Genomic DNA, 27,111 nt, shown 5'->3' with positions numbered 1-27,111 from the left:
AACATGACTTATTATGAGTAATGCAAAGTCTGTTAACATTTAAGTTTAAAATATAATCACTCTTGCTCTTGTCTTTCACAAGATCATTCAGAAAACAATATTTGGTGTCACATCAACAGATATAACACCAGCAGTTATGTCCTTAAAGGTTCAAATTGTTCGTCATGTCAACCAAAAAAAAGCCAAATCTTCCAGCTATACAGTATCTGACAATCCTAGCAGGCCATAAATAAAAATGATATATATTCTAAAATTAAGCTTTCTGCATGGAATCTTGGCCTCCGTGCCGTACTTTGGACATCCCTGATCTACATAATTTGAGTTACGCTACTTAACATCTGCTAAAGAAATGACACAGTGCCTAAGAGTTCATTACGACTCACACACATAATCATGTTCTCTAATGAAGACATCAAGTATACTTGACCAGCAGTGATTTACAGGATGCTTGTGAACAGCTGTTCTATTCACGCTTTTCTTTTTTGTCATTTTCAGTCTATGAAATCAAACTTTTTGGTGCAGAGCTTGTTTCAAGTATTACTCCAGCAATCAACCATGTACAGAACTTTTCAGTGTTCAGTGATTTTGTACACACAAAGTTTCGGTGCCAGAGGAGAGAGAGCAACGCTGAATGCCGTTCTTACAGGTTTTTCCAGAGTAGAGTCGTTGTTTGACACATGAAGCAACATGTGACAGACAAGTTTTCACATGCTGACTAAACTTTACTTAAAAATGACATTGCATATACATTGATCTCATAAATGGCCTCTAAACGACTCTAAATGACGGAAATTCTTATGTGTGAACTACACAGAACTACACAAAAAACACTTTAATAATCCGTACACCCTGTCAGTACAGATGAATTTACCACAATGTGTGATGATACTTTCCAACTACAGTTAGCAATGTTTGTAATTATTAAATTACAGTTTTAATGATTACATTACGAAATGTGGCAGAATATGTTTTGCTTTATTAAAACTATGATTCCTTGAAAATCATGTCCAAACATTGGCAAAAATGCAAATAAAAACATACAGGTTATGTAGCATGATAACTTTTTTTTGAGACACATGGTTATGCTGAACAAGTGGTTTGATTAAAGTGCAATTAAAAAAATAATACCTGAGAATATACTGCGATATCATATACACAGCATATTGTTATCACTGTCAAACATTTTTCATTAGGTTAAATGCTCAGGCACTTACATACAGGTTATTAAAGATTGAGTGTTGTCATTTCACAGCTCTGATGTGAAGCAGCGTTATATCTTGATGCGTTTGGTTTTTTTGGTTTGTTGAGGAACTCCTGGACTGCTCCCTGTGTTGTGTACCAACCCACTGTGATACTGGTGTCCATTTTCATCTGATGGTAGCTTGATATAAAGTAATAAGGAGAATCAATCAGATTGGAAAAATATGAAAAGCTAGTCCATTACATTTTTGTCCTCTTTATGTAAGTGGTAGGACTGAATAGTGGAAAGCTTTGCTCCAAAAACTAGCTTGGGTTTACTGAGTTGTCTTGGATGTTTGTGACGTCACAATTTGGGCAAAACAAAGTCACACTTACTTTTCTTTTGCTGCTGTCATTCTCTACATTCACTGCGTTGTGCAACTTTAAGCCTAAAGCTTCCTCAAGTTCTGGAAACACAAACACAATGACACATGATTGAGAGCTCTTGCAGGGACAGTAGGCTGCCATTACATACCCTGATCCTTTTAAATAATGCACAAGCGCAATAAGACAACCGCAGACAGAGAGAAAAGGAACGTGAAGGTGTGACCTGTGAGAATGTGGTCGATCTTCTCCACCGCAAGGTCGGCGTCCTCTGTAGTGAAGCACAGGGGGGGCTTAAATTTCAGCACATTGCGATGAGGTCCGTCAGCACTGAGAAGGATGTGCTCTTCCTTTAGCCTGGGGCGAATTATATGAATTATTGCACACTCTGTATCGATTTACAAATTCAAATGAGAGGTTGAGCCTTCCTTTCTTTCACAGCACACATTTGGAGCACTCACAGCAGGAAATGCACAGGTGGAACTAATCACACTAATGGTAGCTCAGTATACAATTACTTAGGTGTGGAGCGAGTCAGCCTTCATTAATGTTATTAATTACACCTGTGCTTTTCTCCCTCTGACAAAATGTCTGCTATAAAACAAGCAGTACATATACCTGACACTGTATTTGTAAGTCATGGTTATTTATCAAAATATGATGGTACATTGAAATTCTGTACAATATTCAGGTAGTTACAGCTTTTATAATGATGTCTCTGTGTCAACAAAAACACCTTTCAACCCATGAAGAACAGGAAGAGCTAACCAACTAATTAGTATTTGTCATGTAATCTCTGTCATGGCATCTGTAGATATAAAAGGCTCATTATAAGGTAACAAAAACATAATAATTCTTATTTTCAGGTGATTATACACTAATTAAAGTGTCATTTTCTGTCCTATTCTTTAAATAGAGCCCCCTAAATTGTAATCTTTACTAGTAATAACATATTACTTAATATGCAGCATAATGATTTGAAAACCTGAAATATAACTAGTTGATGAGTAGAAGGCTAGTTTTTACTGTAAGTTGAGACATTTGTCACACTGTATCAAAGCTATGGTAACACTGTTGGAATTGAAGAAGCAGGGTTTCCTCGACAGAATCGAGAAATGCTGCATCATTTTAGCTATTCATCTGACATCTTACTTACTTATATATGACTTCTTGGGCTTCTGCTGTTGCAGGGGTCAGCTTCAATCTGTCCTTCACGAGCTCCAGCCCAATAAAGAGGCCGCGACCCCTGCAGGATGTGGCGCAATTTGGTTTAGTCATCTCTGACACATCCTGTACCCCTTTGCCTGCTTTTTGGAAATGTGTTTTTTAATTCTTGCACAGAAAGTCATTTTTCTAAAACATGTTCTGGATCATGACAATGTACACCAAATGAATAAATATTCTTGCATGACAAGGTGTGTTACATACATTAGTGTTCTGGATCACTGCACCAAATACATACTGTCACATCCTGTACATGTGTGTGTTTGCCTACCTGATATCACCAACCAGTGGATGCTTCTCTTTCTGCTTTTCTAGCAGATTGGTCAGGTATCGCCCCACACGCAGCGCATTGCCCTGGAGATCCTCTTTCATGATCACATCAAGTACGGCTAGACCGATGGCACATGACACTGGATTACCGCCAAACTGAGAAATTTAAAACCCACACACAGAGGAAAGATTACACACCGCCTAGGAAATCAGCTGCTTGATCCTGAGGATGACAGGACCATTAGACAATTTGATGCATGAAGTACATAACAGATGTACAATGAAATGTCAAATTATGCCTCTAACACACTCTCACACTCATTTTCTGCATGTGACCACAGCAAACAGGCTGAAAATCCATTCAGTATGACGGGGGGATCTCGTACATTGGGATTATTATGTCAACTTTTTTTCCTTTCACAGGAAATAACTGTAATCTGTGGCCATCGATAAAAAAAGAATCTGGCTTAAATGGAATGTATTTCTTCCCCCATAATGTGGAAAGCAGCTGCGTTGATACACTTGGGAATCATAGATGAGAACGTCATGTCAAGGATGAGGTCGGGTCAATGCCATTTCTGGTCAACTTGGGAGGAAAAGCAATGGTCGTATAATTTGCTCTCTGTAATCCTTTGCAGTTTTTTTGGATTATCAAAAAATGTGCCATAATATCATTTATTTTCGAAAAGGGTGGTACAAAAGAAGATGTTTTTCTTCATTATTCTACAGAATGATCTTACTGTATTGAAATACTCCATTCCAGATAACATGAAGGCCTCTGCCACCTCTTTGGTCGTGACCACACACGACATGGGGTGGCCGTTGCCAATAGGCTTTCCCATGGTGACAATGTCTGGCACAAAGTCCTCTCCCTGAAGCTGGAAAGCCCAGAAGTGGGTGCCAACACGTCCAAAGCCAACTTGGACTTCATCTGCAATGAAAACGCCTCCTGCCTTGCGGACATGTCTGCAGAGATAAACTCCAGTTATTCACACGTTCTCTTCATTAGTGCAATTATACACGACAGGTTTTTCATGAAAGAGAACACTGTAATTGTTCATCAATCATTTGGTCAAGCACTTCTTGTTCTTGTTGTTGTACGCTAATGTTCACCATACTTTGCATTCAGTTAAGCAATTCAGAATGACAGCTCTCCATCTGTCATGTTGGTGAGCTGATTCTGAACAGCAAAAAAAAAAAAAAAAAAAAAAAAAAGTAGAAAATACTATCAGACACAGAGTTTGAACGTGAGTGGATCTCTGCAATAACTTGGGTACATACTCTGCCACTTGCTGGAAGTAGCCTGCAGGGGGAATGACCTGCCCGCCGCAACTCTGCAATGACTCAGCAATAAAAGCGGCAATCTGTGCAAGAGAAAAACACATCAGGTCTACCAATCAAAAACCAGGCTGATAAACTGGAAAAGGGGAGTTGCTTCTGGCATCTTTGACCTGTAGACCTCTTTCATAAGTGTGTCACTTTTCAGATGGCAAGTACACAAACAAAGAGAGAAGCAATCATGTTACTTAATATGATGCTTGGACAGAAATAATGTTAATGTAGGCCACTGTGGAGAAAAATAAAAACAAATGTTTCATATATCTCTATCTAAGATCCAAACGGTGCCGCAATTAGTCACATACATGTGTCTCTCCATCATGACAAAAAGGAAACATCCGTTAGAAAGGCATTCTCTACAATCTCTGGGTCTGAGGTCCCATCCTTCTTGCCACTGGCAGCATGGACATGCCTTTGGGTTGAGCTTTTCAACATACTTGGACACTAAAGAGTCCCTTACACATGTTCTTGTGACTGAGGTTTTGACCTGAAAAGCCAGAGTCCTTGGCCTGAACCTGAGATTTGGGAGAGAAAGTAATAGAGTAGAGAATGGGACAAAAAGGGGAAGGCGGAAAAAAGGTCTAATGAGTATTTGTCATACAATAGAGCCAACACAATGTGTCTTCAATCTGACATGCACTTGAAGGACTTTTGCAATTTAATGCCATTTCCTTGAAAAAAAGAGTCCTTCAAGAAAAAAAACAATGAAGCAATTAATACATGTAGTTTTCACATTTCTGAGGTTATTTCTGCAGCACAAGGTTGATTTCCATTTAAAGTTAACATCTAGTAACACAGCAATATCAAACTCAAACTGTACCTTGCCTCCTTTTTCGTGAGCTCTCTGTATTATATCTTCAACTTCCTCTGCATATGCTGTGGCAGGGTCGGGGTGATCTGCTCTGTATTTGCCTCTGTACACATCTGGGCTCTGAGCCTGTGCAGGGGACAAGAAGTTCGAGACGATTACTTAAGTACATTCACAGGCCACAGCTACATAACGCAGCACATTCACAGACAAAAAAAGTGACCAGATATCGCTTTCAGTGCTGAACTTTCTCAGTTAATAATTGACAGATGTGTTGATGGACATGTTTTTGTCGCGTTTGTCAGCAACACCACCGGTTTCTGGACTCCATAGGGGGATTTATCTTGCTACAAAAATATAATGCACTCTCACTGATCTGTATTTTCAGATTTTATCATCAACATCATCAAAACATTTACATTTTTTGACCATGCAGGCCTGAGTTCAAGAATGTGGTTATCTTTGTGTTTACACTTCCTGCCTTGGCTGTTCTCAGGCTGAAATGTTAGTGCATTACTGGCATCTGAACCACAGCATGACAGTGTCCATGATCATGAATAAAATATTGAAGCTGGTGGAACGGACTGTATTGCCACACACCTTTGGCATGTAACACTAGAGCTGGGGATTCCACGAACTGCCTTATCAAACTACATTGAGGTCGATCATGGAACAGAGCGGAGTGCACAGAAGAACAAATCATCGTCAAAGCTGTTTTAGTGAAATAAAAAACTATATATTTTAATCCGTATTGCATATCTCTGAAGTTAGGAAAAGAGATATTCTTGATATGAGTCAAGCTTTAGAACACTGGCTCTTACTGGCCCTGCCACTTTTTCAGCATTTATTACACCTTTCTTGTACTACAAACACATTTTAGATATTCCTTGACATACCACTGTAGCTAAACCTCTTGCCTTTAACACATACAATAAAATGTCAAATGCAATTTGGTTACATTTTATCCCGTTGATTTTGTATTTCATGTTTCTGTCTCTTTTTCTTGTCCCTATACACACACACACACACATCCCTGTGCATGCACAGGAGTGAATACTCTGCGGCCTGCCAAAGCCCGGTAGTGAAGTTGACTCATGGTGTTTTAATAGTGTGCAGGCAGGCAGACAGGGACAGGAAAAGCACTCACCACATGGACAAATTGGTTCTGCTCAGCATCTGACAGCTGGTGGAACTTATACGGGCTGATGTCAATGAGCGATGAGACATGGCCGTGGTACGCGCTGCAAACAAAGCAAACACAGGCCACGCACCAAATTAGCAATTTCTCTTTATTATGATTCCTCATCGTCAATAAATATTTAAATAAAATGACACATATGCACAGGGCGTTTATGAACCTGGCAGCAGCACTTACTTTTCCAACGTGATGATATCTTTGTGGCCTGTGTACTGCCGTGCTAGACGAAGCGCCAGGTCGTTGGCCTCAGAACTGAAGTTCAAAGGGGCAAGGGTTACTTTGAGTTACTCAGTCACCATAGAATACACAGGTGAAGCCATGGATATCACCAGCACATCAGTCTCAGTTTGATGTTTTACTTCCTATTATGAGGGCATGTGAGGTGACCTGTTTATTCATACTGATCATTAAATTATGCTTGAGATACTAAAGCTGTTCTGACAACTAAAAATGTTTTTTTTCTTTCTTCCGTGGTATGATCAACTGTAAATCATAAGTTTCTGTAATCCTTGTCTGACCCATGTGTTACTTTATTATGACTGGTAACTTTAAGCAAAATATGCCTCTGGCACATCAACAGAATAGATGCCTTTACTTGTTGCATATTGAAATCAGATTCCTATTGCAAAACATCAGCACTGGCAACGCTTCTGACATGATTTTGGAACCTAGCTGCAGTGTTTCGCTCGCATTCAGGCACGAGAACGTTCCAGTTCATTCAGCTGTTAGGTAAGGTTGAGGCTTTTTAAGTTTTTCTCCACTAAAACCTGTAAAACTATTTGTTTATGTCCTGCTTATGTTGACACAAGAAACTGTTGTAAGTGTTACATTTCCTAAAGTGTTGTGTGCTTTAGTGGAACTAAGGGAGGTGTCTTGTGTGCGTTTAGAAATACACTTTCATCCTGTCGTGCAAAATGTTTGCCATCCTAACGTATCGCCTCGGGTTTATAACTTCTCTCATCGCATTGTTGAGAGTATATGGATGATTATCTAACAGTATTACCCTGGACCAGATAAGGCCTGCTCACACTGCACAACTCCAGCCAGTGGTGTAAATAAATAACCACGCCAGACTGATCCAGTATAATGTCCAAAGCTGGTCTCATATTTTGCTATATTACTTTTGTCCGGAAGGCCAGACTCTCACAAGGAATGCTGATCTGGAACGTTCACTTTGAGCTTTTTGAGTGTTATGATGTAAACTAAAAGGAGGATCAACTGCAACATCTGTTTTTTTCTCAAGATGTTGCATGTCATATACTGAACCACACGCTTTCATGTAGCTCACCTCAGGCCTGCATCAGTCTGTCACTGCTCGTGCTGCTCCTTCACAAATACCGACTGATCCACACCCAGAAAAAACAAGTCTAGCCTCACCTTAGTGATGTGTTTGTTGTTTGAGGAGTGCGAGAACATGCATACCCAGAGTTGACAAAGTAGCACACGGAGAGCTTGTCGGGCAGTGTGGCCTGCAGCCTCTGGGCGTACAGCACAAGGTTGTCATGCAAGAAACGTGAGTTGGTGTTGAGGAGTTCCATCTGCTGTGCTCCCGCCTTCACCACGTCTGGGTGACAGTGGCCCACTGTAGAACGCAAGAAAGATTAGAGCTTGTCCTCACGTTCAGGACGAAAACAGGCTTTACTCTTCAAATAATCTGACTGTGATTTGAGGTCGAAACACACCGTGTATAAAGGCACATAATTGGAGGCCATATGCTGAAATGAAAGTGTTGTATGTGGCACGCAGGGTTTACATTCCTGTCCGCCCGCCAACTGTGCAGCTTTAGTCACTCGGAATTATTTGTACGATATGTGAAAACTATGCAGAGAAAACCAGTTTGCAAAATCGTTCTGCTCATGCATTCTAGTGAAAACCAGCCAGACACGTCTGACTCTGAATCTAGATCTAAATGCCCAAGCTCTGTTTTCTGTCCTACATATTAAGGTTTGTGCTGGAGGCGATGACTAAGAGGTGTAAATAGAAATCAACTGCCATATTTATGCATGTGTGCGCAACTGTGTGTTTACCATGAGCCACATTGTTGATGCAATCCAAGTACTGTTGTCCTTTTTCATCATACATGTACTGGCCTTTGGCTTGCACAATCTTGATGGGGTCATGGCTGAAGTGGATCTTACAGGATGGCCTGCGGAGGAGCTTTGATCAGTATACAAAGCTGTTTCTATGTTGTACAGTGGTCATAAAAAGATATTATGGTTACTTTTGAACTCATATCATAAGATGACTCTGCACTTCTTAAGTAGCTGCTCTGCTACAAATGCATAAACTAATTCATAAATAAATCCCTTTTCAAAATGCTAAAAAGTTTCTCTAGAGGAAGTCTGCAGATAACTTTAATGACGTTCACAGGAGGACATTCTGTTTTCCAGTAAAACACAGAGATGACTTCACTACTGTCATCTTTTTTTTTTCTTTCTTTTTTTTGGAAACTTTTTCTCGCGTCATAAAAGTTGAGAATGTCAATTATCTCACCCAATGTGCCTCTTCCTCAATTCTATCGTCCTCTTTTTGTCAAATCTTTCCGCAGACATCCTGATCCTCGTCCAGCTGGCGGACGACGCACACTTTCCTCCCCACTGTCTCGAAGATTGGCTACATCTGCCCGGCTTTATACATGCGCGCACACGTGGGGGAAAAAAAAAACAAAAAAAGACTCCCACGCACGCACGCACACACACACACACACACACGCACACACACACACACACACACACACACACACACACGGCGGTGCAGCTCGTGCGGCTCTCTCGTGCTGCCACCTAGCAGGAATTGTACAGTTGACAGCTTACAGATGTGCGGAGCGCCGTGACGTAACACAGGTATTGCAGTCGGCAGCTGTTTAACAAATGTACTGCGTATGATTCGACGTGGAAAGTACATTTACTTGTACTTTACTCGAGTAAAGTTACTTGTAAAGTTACATGTCTACTTTATACTTCACTACATTTCTAACACAGTAAGTTACAGCTGTTACAAGTGAGCACATTTAGTACAAGTACGTCACTTTAGCATTTTCTGCCTATTTGTACTTCTACTCCACTACAATTTATATCGACGTTGTACTTTTTGCCCCACACAATTTATATGACAACATATTAATTCATAAAAACACATGCATTGTTCGACGTTAAAGAAACAGCAGCAGTGTAGAAAATAATAACAGACCTTTTTTTTCACAGCAGCCGTTTTGACATGAAACAGTCAACGCAGGTGTTTCCAATGATGCTAATTAAGGTCCAGTTCCATTTATTGCTGCAGAGGCTTTCCAGTGAGACAACATAGAGGCACCCAGACTCAGTTTGACCTGAATGGAATGGAACCATAAGTAGTATCAGTGGTGACACCTGTGTTTGCCTACTATTTCATGTCAAAATGGATGCTATGAAAAGAGTCTGTTTCCACACTTAACCTGTAGGCATCTTTACTTCCAGTATAAGTAGCCATTTTGCACTATATGTGCTATGTACAGTTGGGTTAAAAATGCATGCTTTACGCCCACATTAATCTATTTTCAGGTGACTAGCTGCAGGCTCACAGTGAGCAGTCATCTCAGATACTGAATGAGATAGTAAGGACTACCAATAAAGTCAAGACTACCGTATTGTTTGATGTATTTGAAAGACTGTGTTTATTTGGCTCCAACAGTACAGTCATATGAAATGCCATCTTGAAATATAGTAGTGTATGAACACAAGGGTCTTTAAAGAAATGTCAATCAAGTGGGTAAAAAATGAGTACTGTAATACAAATGCAGAGAAGAAACTGAGCATATACCACAACCAAAAAACGATGTAACTCCAAAAAAGCCACAGTGTGGCGTATGCTTTTTTTTTTTTTCTTTTTTGCTCTTGTAGCAAGGCTGCATTTTATTCTGTTGAGTATGTAGCAATATACGTATTTCAGTAAGGCTGTGGTGCATGGGAGGGTTCAGATGTGTTGATCTCAGCATAATGCAGACTGTGACTTTGTCAAATATCCTACTCCAGCACTTTTAATCTGAGAGGCTTTGATGAGTGAAATGTTCTCATGGGTGTATGCTACCGTTTTAAAAGAGCAAAACATGACTCAGAATTTCTGCAATAATGACAAATACACACATGTGGCCTATCAGTGAGTCATTTTGGAGCCCCTCACCAGCTCTAATACTAATATGGAAATCAAATGTTTGAAATGTTTTGGCACTTCTGCTAACAGCAGAATAAACGATTTGACACTTTAATAAGGAAACAACAATCAAACAAACAAACAAACAAACAAAAAAAATCAATCAAATAAAAAAATCAATTAAAAAATTAGCTGCACATGCTAAAGATACAGCAATTTATGACAACAAATACTGTAACAAAGGCTGGAAATCAAAACACAAAATAAAAAAAAATAAAAAAACTCAACGCAAAGATTAGTAAATATTAAGTAATGGAAAAACATGAGTAGAGGAACAGTATTTGAGGAAATATTTAAACCAATCAAAAACTGATATTTAATGAAAGGTCCATGTTTATAGTTTTGTTTCTTTTCTTTCTTTTCTGGTAAATAAACATTTTCTTTCCAGGTAGTGGTATACAGGGTAGCATGACTGAGCAAATGGAGCTCTAGAAATCACAATGATGTGACGTTTCAGCTACATTTGATGCTACGCACATTAACCAAAGTATAAATTGCACTTCTTGTCAAATGAGCACACATTTTAACAGTACATTAATAATCCACTATACATATATCAAACTACATTCAATGTAAAGAGAGACAGAGAAAAGAGAAAGTGTGAGAAAAAGCTGCATTATTTAACTTTGATGCAGTCTGCCTGTCAATCAGGCTTATCAGTACGCTGTTGTCATAGTTAGCTTTTTGACACACAAAATTAAATAAAAGCAGATGTATTCCATTGTAAGGCCTATAAGATGAATGAAAGTGAATACACACTGGTCTGTAATTTGTAAATGTCCACCTACCCCCACACTGCATAACTATTCTGTGATGCCTTAGCATGATTCAAAATTCTTCATAATATCAACAGTGACGCAGCGGGAACTGATATCAAAAGCAACTGAAAGGAATGCTGTTTAAAACCAAAATGCCTTCATTTAAGAAATTATAGAAAAATAAATAATGTATCACTTAAAATACTGAGACAAATACACAAATATATGCACACAAAAAAAAAACTTAATTGTTACATACATAAAACCCCAACAACAATAAAGAAACCTGTTGTGTAGTTCTTGCCACTGGTAGAGTGAATCAACTGAGCTGCTGTTGACCTACTATCAGATAGCACCATTATAGTCTATACAGATGTGCATCCATTTTCTGTAACGATGAGATCAACTGTACAATCAAACAGAAACCATATGGGAACAAATCTCCAGTCCACCTGTGGTTGCTGTTACATCACAACAAAATGTTGGTTTTTCACATCGGCCCTTACAGTAAATCATTCATGCATATTTAAAAAAAAAAAAAAAAAGAAGTACAGAGTATCACCTTGCATAGCACCCACTATGTCAGAAGGCAATATGAATATAAGAAACATGAAAAGATGAATAAACTATGGTGACCTCCTGCTCCACTTTTTGCTCCATCTGATATGGAATGTGACATAACTGGCCACCGGTTTGACTGTGGTGTATTAATGGAAGTTTACCAATTAACTGTGTCGCTTTTCTTGCGCTGTAATACATGTTTTCCATATGTTTAAGACAATACATGAGGTGTAAAAGAGCAGTGTGATGCATCTAAGATTGTTCTGTTCAACGTAATCTGCCTTAATCGAAATATAAACTCAGATAAATCTGAACCCCAACCCTGAAACAATGCTTTAAGTTTCTCATACACTTGCTCAAATCAATGCTTATTTTCAACATTTAAGAAATCCATAAGTAATAAATTGTGTACATGCAGTGAATTGACAACACTGTACAATTAACATCCCATACAACAAGTCAAGAATGAACAAGTAGCATATTTGTTACAATGCTGGATGTGTTTTGCACAAACACCGAGCTTCATCACAACCATGAGTAAGATCAGAGGCTGTACAGTCATGATGGATGTAGTCTTACTGTATGCTCAGGTGAAGCTATAACCTACATGCCATTTCAACATCCTGTGAAAACAATTCATATGAAAAACAGTGCGCAATGTGTGTCTTTCAATACTCTCACAACTTTTTTTTTTTCCCACCAAACAAAGCTTACTCTTCTGAAACAAACACCATTCCAGTAATTCAAAATATGATATAAAGTTGTACATTTATGATAAAGGAATGAATAAAAGCTTGAGGCACCAAAGGCTATAATACACAAAATACAAACGATTAAAAAAAATGAGAGCAGAAACAAAATAAAGAAAAAAGAAACATGATTGCATTCTGTTAACGCTCTCAGTAGACCATGACGCGTTGCCTGTCAGGAGAGGCAGATGCTCCAGCTGATCTCGATGGAGATCGATGAGACTCTTGGCGTCTCTCCTGCAGAAACCATGCCTGTGTTCAAAGGGGGTCCCAGAGCAGGCCGGCGATCTCAAATCCACGTGAGCCTGATTTGTTTTCCTGTCAGTGCAGCCAGCCTGCTAAGTTCTCCCCTCTTGTCCGGAGACGTGTGGCTGTTGGGAGGCACCACACTTATTGATGATGATGATGCTGAGCCAAGTGAGTGCAACAGTGAAAACCTGCTGATATCATACCCTCTTTGCAGGCATCACCACAATAAAGCAACAATAACCAACAGCTTTAACAGCTTTCTGGGGATTTTCAGGCTACCAGCCATGGTGTGACTCCCTTGGGAAGATTAAAGGAAAGCAAAAAATTACTAATTCAGAGCTCTGGGGTTGTTGTTGTTGTTGTTGTTTTTTTGTTAGTGTTTCTTTTCTGTAGAAGCCATGACGCAACCACAAAACAGTGACATTTATGTACAATACATATAAATATAGTTTCAGTATACTACTCATGCTTTTGCAGGGTCAGGGGTGCAATGTTCTGTTTGGCACAGTCCTTTTTCTATTATTTTTTTTGTCTTTTATAAAATGGTGCTGCATGAATGGGTGGTGATCTTGTTGAGACAAAACAACACAAAACACCTAGCGTTTGGTGTTAGAGAGCCAGTCCAGATCCCCACTGCTCCACTTCCTCCTCCTCCTCCTCCTCCTCTCGTCTCCTTTCCACCCTTGTGAATCTGGCCGGGCTGCGATGCTCCAGTCTGAGCCATGCAAAGACTACAGAGACAAGTTCTGGCGCCAGCCAAGGATCTGAACTCCACCACGATGTGGATGTGAGAGGGCGGACACACATGTTTTTTTTGTTTTTTTTCCACACGGTGATGTGAGTAGAAGCAGCGTAGGGCGTGAAACTCGGGACGGTTATCTCTTTTTGTAGCATTGTACACATAGACTTCTTTTCTTTTAGACTTTTTTTTATCCATTAAAAAAAACTATAAATACCAAAAAAGAAGCATTATTTACAAACTCCATGCGTTTCGGGTTAGAGTGATCACTGCAAGAAAAACACAGGAGAGAGAATGACATGAAGATGGACATGTTTTCACATTGTTTTGTGACATGAGTTGTACAAATTGGTTTGACACAGTTGTTACGACTTATATAACAGAACCCATGCAAACATTGAGAAGCTGAAACCCACATGTAAAAACAGAACTGACACGAACGGAACAAAATATTAGGAGCACTTTTAATGTCCATTTAACAAGAAAGAGTATTTGAATCAAAGTCCAAAACTATGATTTTGATTCCCCTTTCAAAACCAAATGGAAATTAAGGACACAGATGGTCACTTTAGTGTCGCTTTAAAGCATTTTAGATCCTTATATTTTGTTCCTCTGTAACATGTAGCTGCACTATAATAAGTTTATCATAATACTCAAATATATACTTGTTTTACCTTCTGCCAGCAACCAGGCATTGGTAATCCATCTGGGCCCTGTTTAGAGAAGAGTAGCAGATAAGAAATGCAACTATGAAAGCTGAAACAGGAACAGGGGGGTTTGCTTTTGACACATGCCGCTTACACAATCATTTCAGTATGATACATGTGCAAACTTTAACCTACAAGAACACAGACTTCATAACACAAACACATTCTGATTAATAAGCTCAAAACATAATTGGAAGATAGTGAAGACAAAATCATAGTTACTTGATCCAAAATGTTCACACAGACTAAGTAAAGTCAAACCACAAAATTGAAATAGTATGTTTTATGTGGATATAAAACATATGTGTTGAAATACTAAAATAATGTCTAGTTTAGGGAAAGATATGTCAAAATGTGAACAATGTTTCACCTGATTTGACATTAGGTTCTTCTGTACTTCTGAGTGTTTAATCATATGGAATACAGTACCAGTCCAAGTTTGGACGCACCTTCTCATTCATTGTTTTTTCTTTATTTTGTTACTCACATTATTAACACTGAAAACATCAAAACTGAATTATGGAATATGGAATTATGTGATAAACAAAACATATTTTAGATTCTTTAAAATAGCAACTCTCTTCTTTGGTGACCAAGAGGAAGGCCAAGAATGACTTCTGCTGCAGAGGATAAGTTCATTACAGTTACCCAGCCTCAGAAATCGGCAGTTAACAGCACCTCTGATTAGGGCCAACATGAATAATTCACACAGTTCAAGTAGCAGGCACACACACAAAGTTGGTTTTGGTTCCAACTGCCATGTCTTTGAGGTGGTGAATGGAAAGTCATCTGCATGTGTGGTTCCCATCGTAAAGCATGGTGTGGGTAAAGGCGTCATCAAAGCAAAAGGTTGGCGTATTTAAAGAACCTATAAACTATATATCTTAAACTTAACTTGTGTGCTTTGAAATATCAAAAATAAAGAAAAAACATTGGATGAGAAGGTGTATCCAAACTTTTGACTGCTACTGTACATTTGACGACAATTGCAAAAGTGTATCCTCAGTCATGCACGTAACATGCACAACATATACAGTTATACACAATATATACAGTAGCTCATGCGCATCAATATGTCGATGATTCTGCTCTCTGATTGTATTATAGTTGCCCCACAGTTGAGTTCCAAAACACTATAATATAATCAGGGAGTGCTTGAAATTAAGTTGTTATAGCTGGTTCAAGAAAAGGGATGTAGATGTAATTCAATGAGATGACATATGTGATATATGAATGTTTTCTTACCTATAACTCATTTTCATCGTCTACACACAGTATGCTTATGTAACCACCATGGCTTACTTAAAATAATTCTCATACTTTTACTACTAACATGTCTACCCATAGTGTTAGAGCTTTGTTTCAGAAGCAGAACACATCGTAAAAAGATCTGGAATCGGTCTAGGGCAGCAACTGGTTTAATCTGTTGTTGTTCTCACCGTGTCATGGTCTGGCCCAATTGGTACAAATACAGAAAGGGGGAAAGGGAGTTAATAGAGTAGAAGAGGGTCTGTGCCGGAAGCATGGGCATCAGTAAAGGAGTCTGTGTTAGCATCAGGTTAAAAAGGTAACTGGGGCCATGAAGGAATCAGCTGGAAGGAAATAGGATTTAAGCAAAACTTTTTTTTTCCTGGTTTTAATCAAGGGAATGGAAGGATTCAGTTAGAGGGATAGTATCAATTCTACCAATAATCATGTATTTATTTTGTACATTTCGGTTGTAGTTATGTGTATTATCTAAAAGAGGCTGCTTGCGGTCAGGAAGTTAGTCAAGTATACGTTGGTGCATGTTGTTGTTGTTGTTTTTTTTTAACATTTCATGAATGGGAAATGTAGTTGTGAACAAAATAAGGTGTTCATGATTGTCAAGCTCTCAAGTCATGCACGGTCTGGTTTCAGTGAAGACTGAAGGTGAGCGGCATGCATGGGTAAGAGGTGGAGGAAAAAGAGAAATACTGTACCAATTGGCATGGGGCATCCAGCCCGTCCAGACCTGGCTGCCCTGGTTCCCCCTTTTCACCCTTAAATCCCCGGACTCCCTGTTTGCAAAGATGACCTAGGAGTGTTACTAGGAGAGAGGTGGACGACCCTTAACCCCTGAATCCGTCCACTACGACGGACACATAGGGAGAGAAAAGGGAGGAGCTACCCTGTGAGCTTGCTGATACCACAATCCAGCCAAAATGATATGTTTTTAAGCATTTAATGGCATATTTTTGTGTCCAAATTGCAGAGTTACAGCAGAGTAATAGACTTCAGGTTGCTATGGTCTGGTGGAAGCTGGGTATCTGTTTAGCCACAGGGAGCTCCATCCTTGTTTGGGGACGACTGCTCTACACGGCTGGGAGGCAATCTCCAGCTCACAGTTGGGACATACCAATGGGCAGGGTGCATCTAATCCAGGGGCACCCTGTTCTCCTTTCTCGCCCTTAGGCCCTTTTTTGCCCTTCTTTCCCTTCTCCCCCTGTGGATACAATGATTTGGTCAAGTTAACATCATTTCTTTTTTTTTACATTTGGGACAGCACTGCAATTAGGAGGGGAGTGATTAAAAAAGGGGAGGCTATGGCCCACAAAGGAGAAGGAGACATGTTCAATGTTAGATAGGAGGGGATGTCAGACAGTATTGGGTGTTCTAGAAACATTCCTCAGGACAGGAGGAGGACAAAAAAGGGAAATAGTACAGTAGGAAAGAGTATAAAACAGAGCTGATTGCTAAAAGGGGTATCAAGGGCACAAAGGATGAGAAAGAGTAGCAGGGAAAAAGCCTCCAGAGGCACAGAATTAAATCTACTTCACACTGAAAATGTTCAAACTGTATCCCTTCATATTTAGGTTGAAGTTAGTCATTCAGTGCATGCATGAGAGAACAACAAAATACAGAATAAAACATTTCCAAAGTTATAATATGATATTACTTATCTTATTATCTGAAGCTTTTCACACTAAAGTTCACAAATGTAACATCACAGGTACATTTCTGGCCCTTCATTAGATATAATGTGCAACATTTGTTGTGTAGTTTCGATGCTATAAATTTGTACTACACTACGTTGTGTGCATGCAACTGTTTTGAGAAACTCATTAGTACTCATAACTCACAAATAAAAGTGCTATTATAGTGTACGTTAATATGTTTTCTTTTATCGTTATTTCATTAATGTTATCCATAAACTTTCAGATTCAGTGTCAGCAGTAAAAAATACCTGGAAGAGAATCCGCACTATCTAATCTGTGTTGGAAGATGGTTGTAAATACAGAATGTTTGTTTAAAGTCTGTTTATCTCTCTATGTACCGAGGAATGGGATACAGTTTCTAAAAGACATGACACATCTAAGAAACACATTGTACATGTTAGTGGGAACATAAAGATTAAACACTAAAGGATATAAACTATTGTATACACAAGCAAGGAGGAGTTATCAACAGGCTCAAGAACTCATAGAAGTAAATTGTTTAAATGTATGTTCATGCACAGAAACAACAGAAAAAAAACAACAAATTCAAATTTGAAGAGCCTGTTGTCAATGGACTTGTTTGGTCTAACACGTTGAAATCATTTTTTGATGCCTCAGAATGAGATTTGACTTGTGATTTTGAAAATGAGGAATGACAAATCATTCAAAAGTGGAGAACAAAAGCTGGACTGAGAGGACTGAGGATGATATTTTATGCAACTTTATCTTGTATGGAGTTGTTATCTAATTCTTAAGTTAAAATTCTGGTTGATGCATTAATCAGAGAAAGTAGAAATTCTACAAAACAGACTTAAATTAGCATTTTACGTATATATCTGTAATGATAAAATGCTAAAGAAATGTATTAGGAAGAATATACGTAAATGAAAAACTCCTTTCAACTACTCATTCCCTTCTATCAACCATTTAAAAGACGTATAGCATAAAAAGTAGCAACATAAAATACATTACTCTAAAGTATATTTCCTGTCACTGTCCATTGACATCAGTCCACTGTAATGTTAACGGGTTAGCAAGTCAATCCTCTCTACATCTACCTTTTCTCCTCTTTCCCCATCGTCGCCCTTCTCTCCCCTTAAGCCTGGCAACCCCTGTGAAAGTACAACTCCACTTAAATGCTCTTTACTGTGCAAAAGACAAGAGACTTGTCCTGACAAAGCTGAAGACACAAAAACTAAACAAAACAGAGGCTGGGAAGGTGAAAAGTAAAATAAATGAGAGACAAAGAAAAGGTGGGGAGATGTGCAACAAGAAGAAATTTAGTCTAAAAGAAAATCTGGTATATTCTATTTTACCAACATGTCACTGGTAATACAGAAAATATTGATTAAAAAAGAACAATGTGATCTCTTATCTGTACTGTCTGTATATAATATATGTTAAATATAACATGCAGAAGTAATGCTGGGATATTGCAATCTATGATTTGTGAATTTTGTAGAATTTTTATTTCACTCACGCCGTATAAGTCGGATTGTGGAAATGATTAATAATAATTTGATGACTTATGGGACATAATCTTTAACATTATGGTACTTGGAATATACAGTATGCAACATATATGGGATGGTATGTAAATACAATGATAAACTGAGCATGTGGTTTGGGTTTGGTTCTGTGTATATAAAGTGGTGCAAATTCATTAATAAGCACTAATTTACTCTCCTCATGCTTTATGTCAAAGCAGCTGATTCTAGAGAGTTGGTCCTGTCTCATTTTATGTTTCTTCTTTTATATTTAAAATCTTTTCAGTCACACCACTAACACTGAGAGAGAGAACTCAAGAAATATAAGAGACTTACATCCAAGCCTGGTGTTCCGGCAGCTCCCTGCAAATAAAGAACATTTGTTCTGTCATCATCATGTACTTCATTTACATTTACATGCATCAAACTCTCTCAGTGAGAGCCAGCATAAATATACAGATCATACCCTGTTCAGCCAATGGTGGAAATATAAGCAGTAAACAAATGCACCTATTTAAAGCAGCTACAAGGAACTCTTTTTTCTGTTGATTCTGGTAGTTGCCCTTTCTAACACCAAAAACTATGAGACAACATTCAGCTTTGTGTTGCTGAAGGCAGTGTGGAGGCCTGTTGTTTATTTAAATTTGCCACTGCAATTTGTGGGCAAAGCACCAGCTTAAGTGTAATACTCCTGGGCATTAAATGTTGTTGTTTTTAACGTAACACTATATGAAACAGCACATTTTCATTGTGCTGTGTCTGTTCTCTGCTGTTTCTCTCTCACATTTTAGTGGCATTGTCAACCAGAACTTGTAAGAACTTCTCAAAACCACAATGTGAAAGCATCTCCAACCAATGAGAATGCACCTCATTTTTTTTAGCCTTCCCTCATTAAAGATGTTTCTTCAACAGTAGAATGTCCTCATCATACTTACAGGTAGCCCATAGGGTCCTCTTGGTCCTGGCTCGCCTTGAAGTCCTCTCTCACCCTGATAACAAAGGAATCAGTGTTGCAGTCACGTGAATCATAAAGTGTACACTAAGTTTAAAACAAGACAGTGGTAAAAACAGCTAAAAATGTCCTGTGCCATCAATCAGGCATAAACAAAATGTAATGTTGATCTTACCATGTCACCCTTTGGCCCAGCTGGACCAGCTGGACCTGAAGGCCCATCCGTGCCCTGCAAAGAGTAGCGTTGTCATGGTGAGTTTACATCATTGGACTACAGCAGGTACTTCAAAACAAAAATCTTCCAAACAAATAACAGATGGAACGCAAAAATCATGTTGAGCATCCACATTTGTACAATATTCCCATCTGGTTTGACCTACAATCAGCACACAGAACTGCTGCTAGTACACGTGCACTGGCCACAAAGGACATTTACAGCACTGCTGACACAGTTAATGTATGAGTGTGTGTTAATGCTGAGTTAATGCGACACGGGACAAAATGAGAGCCTTGAACTGCTGTAATGGCTTTCTGCATGGTCGCTAAACTCAGTGTGACACCTAGCTAAGATGTGAACATCCAATAAAATCTTTCCAATCACAATGAAATACAATAAAATGGGGTGATGGTGGTAAAGACTTTGAGGAAAAGGGGGACTGTATGGAGGGTGAGAGGGGAGAAAAATAGGCAGGTGTTTGGGTGGTGAAGCCTCTTGGTCACATGACACTCACCCTAAATCCGGGCTTGCCGTCCAAGCCGGAGGCTCCCTGTGTGGTTATGGAGGTATGAGTGACATGAACAAGGCGGGATTAGTACCAGATGAACACTGTTATTAGGACAGGTTGATGGCAGGGTTTACAACAAATAAATTACACTGTGTGTTACAGGGAGGTCACATAATAGTCAGCCCAGGCAAATGAAAATGAGGACAGTAAATGGAGAAGATCATATAGACACACGCAAGCACACACAACTACACACAGGCACACACACGCACACGCTGATATGTGTGCACTAATGCACAACAGGAAATCGGACAGGGCTAAAATAAACATGAGAGATTTCTATGGATGGCAGGAAGAAATAAAGGACCAGGGCTTTGTGATTGGAGATATCCCACAGTGCACGGCTGTACTCACAGGGAGACCAAGTGGTCCACGGTCCCCTTTGTGTCCTGGTTCCCCTCGGATACCCTTTACACCATGCAAACCAGGTTCTCCCTAAAAAACAAACAAACCAACAAACAAAGGAAGTAGGTGAACATGACACAGTTTCTCCACCTGCAATTGCACCTGTGTGTCTGCTTTGTGTCTGAACAGAAAATAACTTCCACGAACATCTTTAAAACATGTCATCAACCTCTTTGTGTCTTGGACTGAACAGACTTCCCCTGTACATTTTTGACTCTTCATCTGTTTACCTTCTATTTACTGCTGCATATTGAACAGTTATCTTCTGTCACCAATAAAAGAGCAACTGGATCCTCCTCACTTTTGAATGGACTTACTAGAAGCTGTATCCACAAATAATATTTAATAGGAAAGTTTTAAACGTTGGATATAGAGGATATAGGTTAGAAGGACTAATTTAAAGTGTTTTAGTTTAATTAAAATCATAATGACCTGAATGTGAATTGCTATCATACACATGAAGACACTGCACTAAAACTTTCTTGTCGAAACTTACCTTTGGTCCAGGAAAACCATGGGGGCCCTGAAAACATGGCAAAATATTAGTTAGACTGTCTCATAATCAACTTCATTTGCATTTTTTATGTTGTATAACTACATTTTATTTAAAATGATCTTTCCCCTGCTGGTCTGTCCTTCTTCTCCGTTTTGTAAAAAATCACAGTGATTAACTTAAAGTCCGTGTAAAGGCAATTCAGAGATTTCTTCAAAATACATTAAATATGTTAGAAAATAGTTGCTGGAGACATGTGAAAAGACTTATGATAAACTAGTTAAATGTGGAGTTGGGGGTTGAAACAGTTTTTCACCAGTTTCCAGTCCAGGATTTTGTGGGCGGTCCTAAAGGGTGGCTCGATGACACACTGAGGTCACCCTGAGCATACCCCTGCACACCAAGCAGAGAGATAAAGATGAATTCATCTCGCTCAGAGTGTTTTAGAGTTAGTCTGAACTCATCTGACACATTTCAGTCACTTCAAAATTGCTGCTTGACTGCTCCCACACGTGGGCGTGGCTTCAGCACATTCAGCGGCAACACCCTCACAGTCCTGGAGCTGAGAATACTGCTCATTTTTACCTGATTTTAAAACCTAATTTCATAAACTTGTGAATATGTTTAATCATTCAAATTTGGCTGGGTAGTTAATAACACGTTCTTCTTTGGTCTGACAAACTCAGAACACATTTATTTTTACTTTACACAGACTTTAAAGATGTGTAGATGGGTTGAGATAAGTAGAACACATGCAACATATTCAAGTATTGCCAGGAATGGGATTACAGAGGTCAACTGACAACACCAGTTTGTCAGCTAGAGTTTTGTCAAAGACAAAGGTTGAGAAGTTGCCTGACGTTGGAATGTAAAGGGAGGATTTATAACTTACTGCAGGGAGTGCTGACACATTAATTCAGCACCTCATTACATTACAATCATTTATTCAGATTCAATATTTTGTAAGTATGGCACATTAATCTTCATCCACTGATGAGACTTCTTAGAAGCACTCACCATGGGTCCTGGGGGTCCATGGGGCCCTAGTGGTCCTGGGGGGCCGCTGATCTGCAAATATTAAATACAGATATTTTATAATTAAACTGTAGTGATTAAATTTTGTCTGCACAACACATCAACAGTATAAAAGTTTGCATTAAACTGCATCTTTAATACAAATACTTGAGTATGTTGACAGGAGTCATAATAAAAGTCTTTAATGTGACTTACTGAAGGACCTTGAGGGCCAGGTAAACCTGAATCTCCTTTGTCTCCTTTTACCCCATTGACACCCTATGGAACAAAAGCTTCATGAGCCATTGGAGTATCCATCTGATAAGATGGTTGTAGAGCTCTCATGACCATATACACAGAGACTTTTCAGAGTCTGTCATCTTAGAAAATACTTGGGACTCTTACAGGTAGGCCGGGTAAACCAGTTCCTCCTTTGTCCCCTGAAGCTCCAGGCATTCCCATGTCTCCTTTGGAACCTTTGTAGCCCTGCGAGGAGAGATGTACACAGAGGATTAAAAAGAAGCAGCAAAAAAAAAAAAAGAGTTAACAGTCTCATTAATATAAAGCGATTTAAGTAAAGGTCTTCTTTGTGAACCAGTTAAAAATGGAGCTAATCTGATTATGATTAAATTATGAACTCACTCTTTCACCATCGAGTCCAGGGAGACCAGGCATGCCACGATCGCCCTGGAAGAGGAGGAAAACATTTTTACAAAAACAATAGAAATGCAGATGCTACCTGTTCGAATTAGTTGTTGTTGAACAGTGATGTATTGTAATTTTGTTAGCTGAAGAAAGTCAATATGAAATTTGCACGTGTAGGAAAAATATTTAGCATTGTAGAAGTAAAGTACCTTTACACCCTCTGGTCCAATTGGCCCAGGAGGTCCAGGAGGACCCTGAACACAGAGAGAGACACAGGATGTGATTTAATTAGAACTGAAATATACTTTTGATCTGGACTGATCAATTCAATATCAACTCATGGTTTGAATACGGGGAGCTTTTTTCATCAACAATGGAGCCGACCATCACAATGACATTACTTGCAAAAAGCACAGATGTTAGCAATTAGCTGAACTATGATGCTCAACTTGACACATGCCAAAGTCCAAAACAAAACAAAGTCAAAAACATGTTAGCTAGAACATATGGAGAAATATAATTATCACAGATGAAAGAGTTACATATTTTTGATCATGTTGGAATTAAACCATGAATTTCATTCAATATAATTAGAAGACATTTATACTGTGTATTCACACCTAGGATTCAATGATTTGACACTAAATGCTGCAGTGGTAACTTCAGAATAAAAGAAAATATAAAACGATTTCTATTATTTTAAATGCTTGGAGTTTTATTTGCATGGATAATAAATTATATACTTAGCTACACGTTACAATTTGCTAGTTTTGTACCATGCTAACCAACAAAGTTGAAATAAAGTTCAGTTTTTGTAAACAATGACGAGTTTTCAGCTTCACATGTAAAAATTCTAATTTTCCACCATGCTAACCAACAATTTACATAATGTTGCTTTAATTACTGTGTATAAAAATGTGTCGCTATATACCAATGCTCCTTTATTTATTTGTCACATTAGGTTTTCCAAAATTCTGTTGACTTTGAATTGAGGGAAATAAATGTAATATAAAATAATAAAATTGATTATGGCATTCATCCCCTTCCTGGAATACTACATGGTTGTTGTGTGGAAACTTGATAAATATGAGTAAAAAACTGAAACAATGAAGGTCTTGAAGTATATATTTTGAACAGAGATCAAGTTATAAAGTACGACCCAGTTTCCAATGGAGTAAACACAAACCAGGGCCTTGGAGTTGTGGGGCAGTCATAACTGCGGTGTACTTGGTATGATTTTGACCAAAAGTGGACTGGAGCGAGTTTTGGAAAAACCCCTTCGTAAATATTTTCTCATGAGGTCATTTAAAAAAAGAATGCATGACTGACATTCAGGGAGACAACCAGCAACTCAGGCAGCTTATAGCGTCGACCAGGCGGACACAAGTGCAGCACTGGATGCCGTTTCATTCGCTGTTAATCAAATATGTTGCTGGGTGAGGTAGCACAAATACAACAAGGGAGTGCAAAACAGGGTGGGGACTGGGTTGGGGCCATGCAAGGACAAAGATTAATCACTTGTGGAGATGAAAGGATAACACATAATACACAGAGCCTAATTACCGTTACTGTAATAGTGGTAATCTTCTGCAGTAGGCCAAAGGAGTGGAAATGGGGGGGAGGTGAGAGATAAGATTGCAGAGGTCATACAAGAAAGAAACCTTGCACATTTCTTTGCACAGATACACTCTGACTATTAGTTATTTATTAAATAACAGATATTAGCCCTTATTATTTGTAGAGGACATAAAAAAAATAAATGTTAATTTGTCTGCATTACAAATTAATTTTAAGGAGTACATTTTTATATGAACCATAAGGTTTTGAAAATGTGAGGCAGGACTTTCATACTTGGAAGATGACTGATTCATTCAGCTTGTAGTAGAGTTTAAACACACGAACATGTCCAAATAACACACAATTTACAACTATATATTTTTCACAACTATGTAAAAAATATGCATCTATTTGGTTCTTTTCAGTGTGGTTAAGATATTGACTTTAAATCACATATATAGGGGTATACTTGTGAAAAACCCTTGGTCATTCTTACATAAGAGCAACAGCTGCTATCTATGACGAGGGGCAAGTGCATAAAAGCCTGTCACCACTCGCAGAGGGTAAATCATCATTAATAAGTACCAAATAAAACAAACAAAAGGCCACGGAAGCTTCATTTTACTATTTACTCTTTCAGATGAGAAATGAGCCGAGCTAAGTAATGACTTGTCTGACCTGTAAAGCCTCCTGAATGTTTCCATTGTAGTCAATGATTTCAGTGGCTCCTTGGTCTCCTTTCTGCCCAGGGGGGCCCTGCACATTAGTGACATAACAAATTCAAAACACATTCTTTCATACTACACACCTGGTTTATGTATAACATCAATATCAGAGGGAATCTTTTCCAAAAAACTGCTAAGGTCTGACTGCTGCCCCCTGGTGGTACCCACTGTGTGGTTACACTAATAGTAATCATGCATAATCTAAAAAGAGAGATATTAAAGGCATTTATCTTCTTTAATATACTTGCTTACCTTCGGGCCAATAGATCCCAAGTCTCCTTTATCACCAGTCTCCCCCTAATGTGAGAAGACAAACACAAAATGTTGTAATGGTCTCGAATAATATGGACTAAATGCTTTGAAATAACATATACCTCATTACTGTGGTGCACTAATCTCTAGTATTGTGTATCACAACATAACGGCTAAAAACAACAGAGAACATCAAATGGAAGGAGGAAATCCTAGCTCTGGATCACCTGCAAAATCTAATTAGAGGATAAGCTAATTAATGCGCTGTGTTCACCAAATTTAAAGAAAACATAACTGCCACACTCACCTTTGACCCTTTAGGACCAGGTGTACCGGCCTCTCCTTGTGAACCCTAAAAACATAGATGAGGAAAAGATGTGAGGGACACAGTGAAAAAAATGAAAGCTAAGTACTTGAGAGAGAATCATAAAATTGAAAAACATAAAAAGCTAACTCTCTTTATAGGCTCAATCTAAATTCAGCATAAAAAGTTCAATGCATTTAAAATGCATATTTTACAAAGGAAATACCATCAACCTCTCGCACTCCTCCCGAGAGAGCAACACAGTCAGCTTTGCTAAAATAACTAGCTTTTAATAAAGCATAACTGCCAAGCTGAGGAGAATGTGTTTATTTGAACTCTGGCATTGATATAGCGCGGGTTTCATTTTTGGGGTTTCTAATAGGATGTGAAACAGATCCGTGGCTCGTCTAAGTTTAGACTGGAGCTTAAGCTACCTGCTGGGTCCATGCCAGACATAAACAATGGTAAACTCATTTATTTTTGGTTTACTTTATGCAGACTCGAGGGAAAGCCTTGAACTTATTACAAGACGATAATGGTTTAGCCAGCTCTCCATGTTAACGTCAATGAATATTTGATGAATCAGACAAACCTTTGGGAATGCTTTGGGAATGCATTCTATTCTACTGTTACCTCTGGGAACTTTATAGTGTGTGCTTAAATCAACAAGGCTCTAGATGGCAGCAAAAATCTATGAATTACATGGCTGGAAAGACATTTGTGAGCAAGTAGCGACTCTTAAAGACACACTGCTCAATGATCCAGTTTAATTCATGGCATTTGTGTATGCACACATGCACTTATATAACTGACCTTTGGTCCAAGGGGTCCAATTTCTCCTCTTTCACCCTTTCCTGGTGGCCCATGGTCGCCTCTCTCACCCTGTACAGAGGAACAAATTGCTCAACAAAAGAGTTGAGTTACTGCTCTTCTCCTACAACCTGTATTTAATAAGTGTCATCAAGAACTGCTGATCAAGGCTCACTTTCTAACCGTTATTTTTATTGTCAGCAGAAGAGCTGTGACTCATCTTCCCAACACCAGGCATTAACTCTTTTGACTGAGGAATCTACTACAAAGGGATTCTGCTCTTCTTCTCGTGAGTTCGCTTACTCGTCAGATTTATGGTAGATATTCATGCTGAGTCAGCAGAATCCGCTTTCCAGTTTGATTGTGACCTCTG

The 27,111-nt window shown here is 38.8% G+C and overlaps 2 protein-coding genes across 7 annotated transcripts in view; both read right to left on the bottom strand.

Moving 5' to 3' along the window:
- Window positions 1-954: 954 nt before the first annotated feature.
- etnppl (ethanolamine-phosphate phospho-lyase) lies at window positions 955-9,071 on the bottom strand. Its single transcript, XM_010753766.3, has 13 exons — window positions 8,895-9,071; window positions 8,429-8,547; window positions 7,824-7,983; window positions 6,579-6,653; window positions 6,351-6,444; window positions 5,216-5,332; window positions 4,339-4,421; window positions 3,798-4,023; window positions 3,059-3,213; window positions 2,720-2,809; window positions 1,790-1,920; window positions 1,576-1,646; window positions 955-1,381 (listed from the first exon to the last, which is right to left on the bottom strand). The coding sequence occupies exons 1-13, from the start codon at window positions 8,951-8,953 to the stop codon at window positions 1,271-1,273; spliced, it is 1,491 nt and encodes a 496-aa protein (XP_010752068.3). The 5' UTR covers window positions 8,954-9,071; the 3' UTR covers window positions 955-1,270.
- A 1,192-nt stretch (window positions 9,072-10,263) lies between these two features.
- col25a1 (collagen type XXV alpha 1 chain) overlaps window positions 10,264-27,111 on the bottom strand; it is a 143,333-nt gene continuing 126,485 nt past the window's right edge. The window contains exons 19-38 of one of the 6 annotated variants that reach the window (XM_027277895.1): window positions 26,742-26,810; window positions 25,932-25,976; window positions 25,625-25,669; window positions 25,326-25,403; window positions 24,654-24,677; window positions 23,300-23,344; window positions 23,088-23,132; window positions 22,851-22,931; window positions 22,662-22,724; window positions 22,449-22,499; window positions 21,435-21,461; window positions 20,888-20,968; window positions 20,480-20,515; window positions 19,924-19,977; window positions 19,732-19,785; window positions 19,133-19,159; window positions 18,368-18,421; window positions 16,730-16,816; window positions 14,320-14,358; window positions 10,264-13,914 (exon numbers count right to left, since the gene is read on the bottom strand). In XM_027277895.1, the coding sequence (XP_027133696.1) occupies window positions 13,912-13,914; window positions 14,320-14,358; window positions 16,730-16,816; window positions 18,368-18,421; window positions 19,133-19,159; window positions 19,732-19,785; window positions 19,924-19,977; window positions 20,480-20,515; window positions 20,888-20,968; window positions 21,435-21,461; window positions 22,449-22,499; window positions 22,662-22,724; window positions 22,851-22,931; window positions 23,088-23,132; window positions 23,300-23,344; window positions 24,654-24,677; window positions 25,326-25,403; window positions 25,625-25,669; window positions 25,932-25,976; window positions 26,742-26,810 (1,008 nt within the window). In that variant the 3' untranslated portion in view covers window positions 10,264-13,911. Of the gene's footprint in view, window positions 13,915-14,319; window positions 14,359-16,313; window positions 16,392-16,420; window positions 16,817-18,367; window positions 18,422-19,132; window positions 19,160-19,731; window positions 19,786-19,923; window positions 19,978-20,479; window positions 20,516-20,887; window positions 20,969-21,434; window positions 21,462-22,448; window positions 22,500-22,661; window positions 22,725-22,850; window positions 22,932-23,087; window positions 23,133-23,299; window positions 23,345-24,653; window positions 24,678-25,325; window positions 25,404-25,624; window positions 25,670-25,931; window positions 25,977-26,741; window positions 26,811-27,111 lie in introns of those variants that run through there. The other 5 variants (XM_027277896.1, XM_019279436.2, XM_027277892.1 and 2 more) reach the window with 5 other exon arrangements.

The sequence above is a fragment of the Larimichthys crocea genome, chromosome III, assembly GCF_000972845.2.
Source record: "Larimichthys crocea isolate SSNF chromosome III, L_crocea_2.0, whole genome shotgun sequence".
In the NCBI taxonomy this organism is placed as follows: Eukaryota; Metazoa; Chordata; class Actinopteri; family Sciaenidae; genus Larimichthys; species Larimichthys crocea.
Note: the sequence above shows the minus strand (reverse complement) of the source record. Positions and strands in the feature narration are given on the sequence as shown.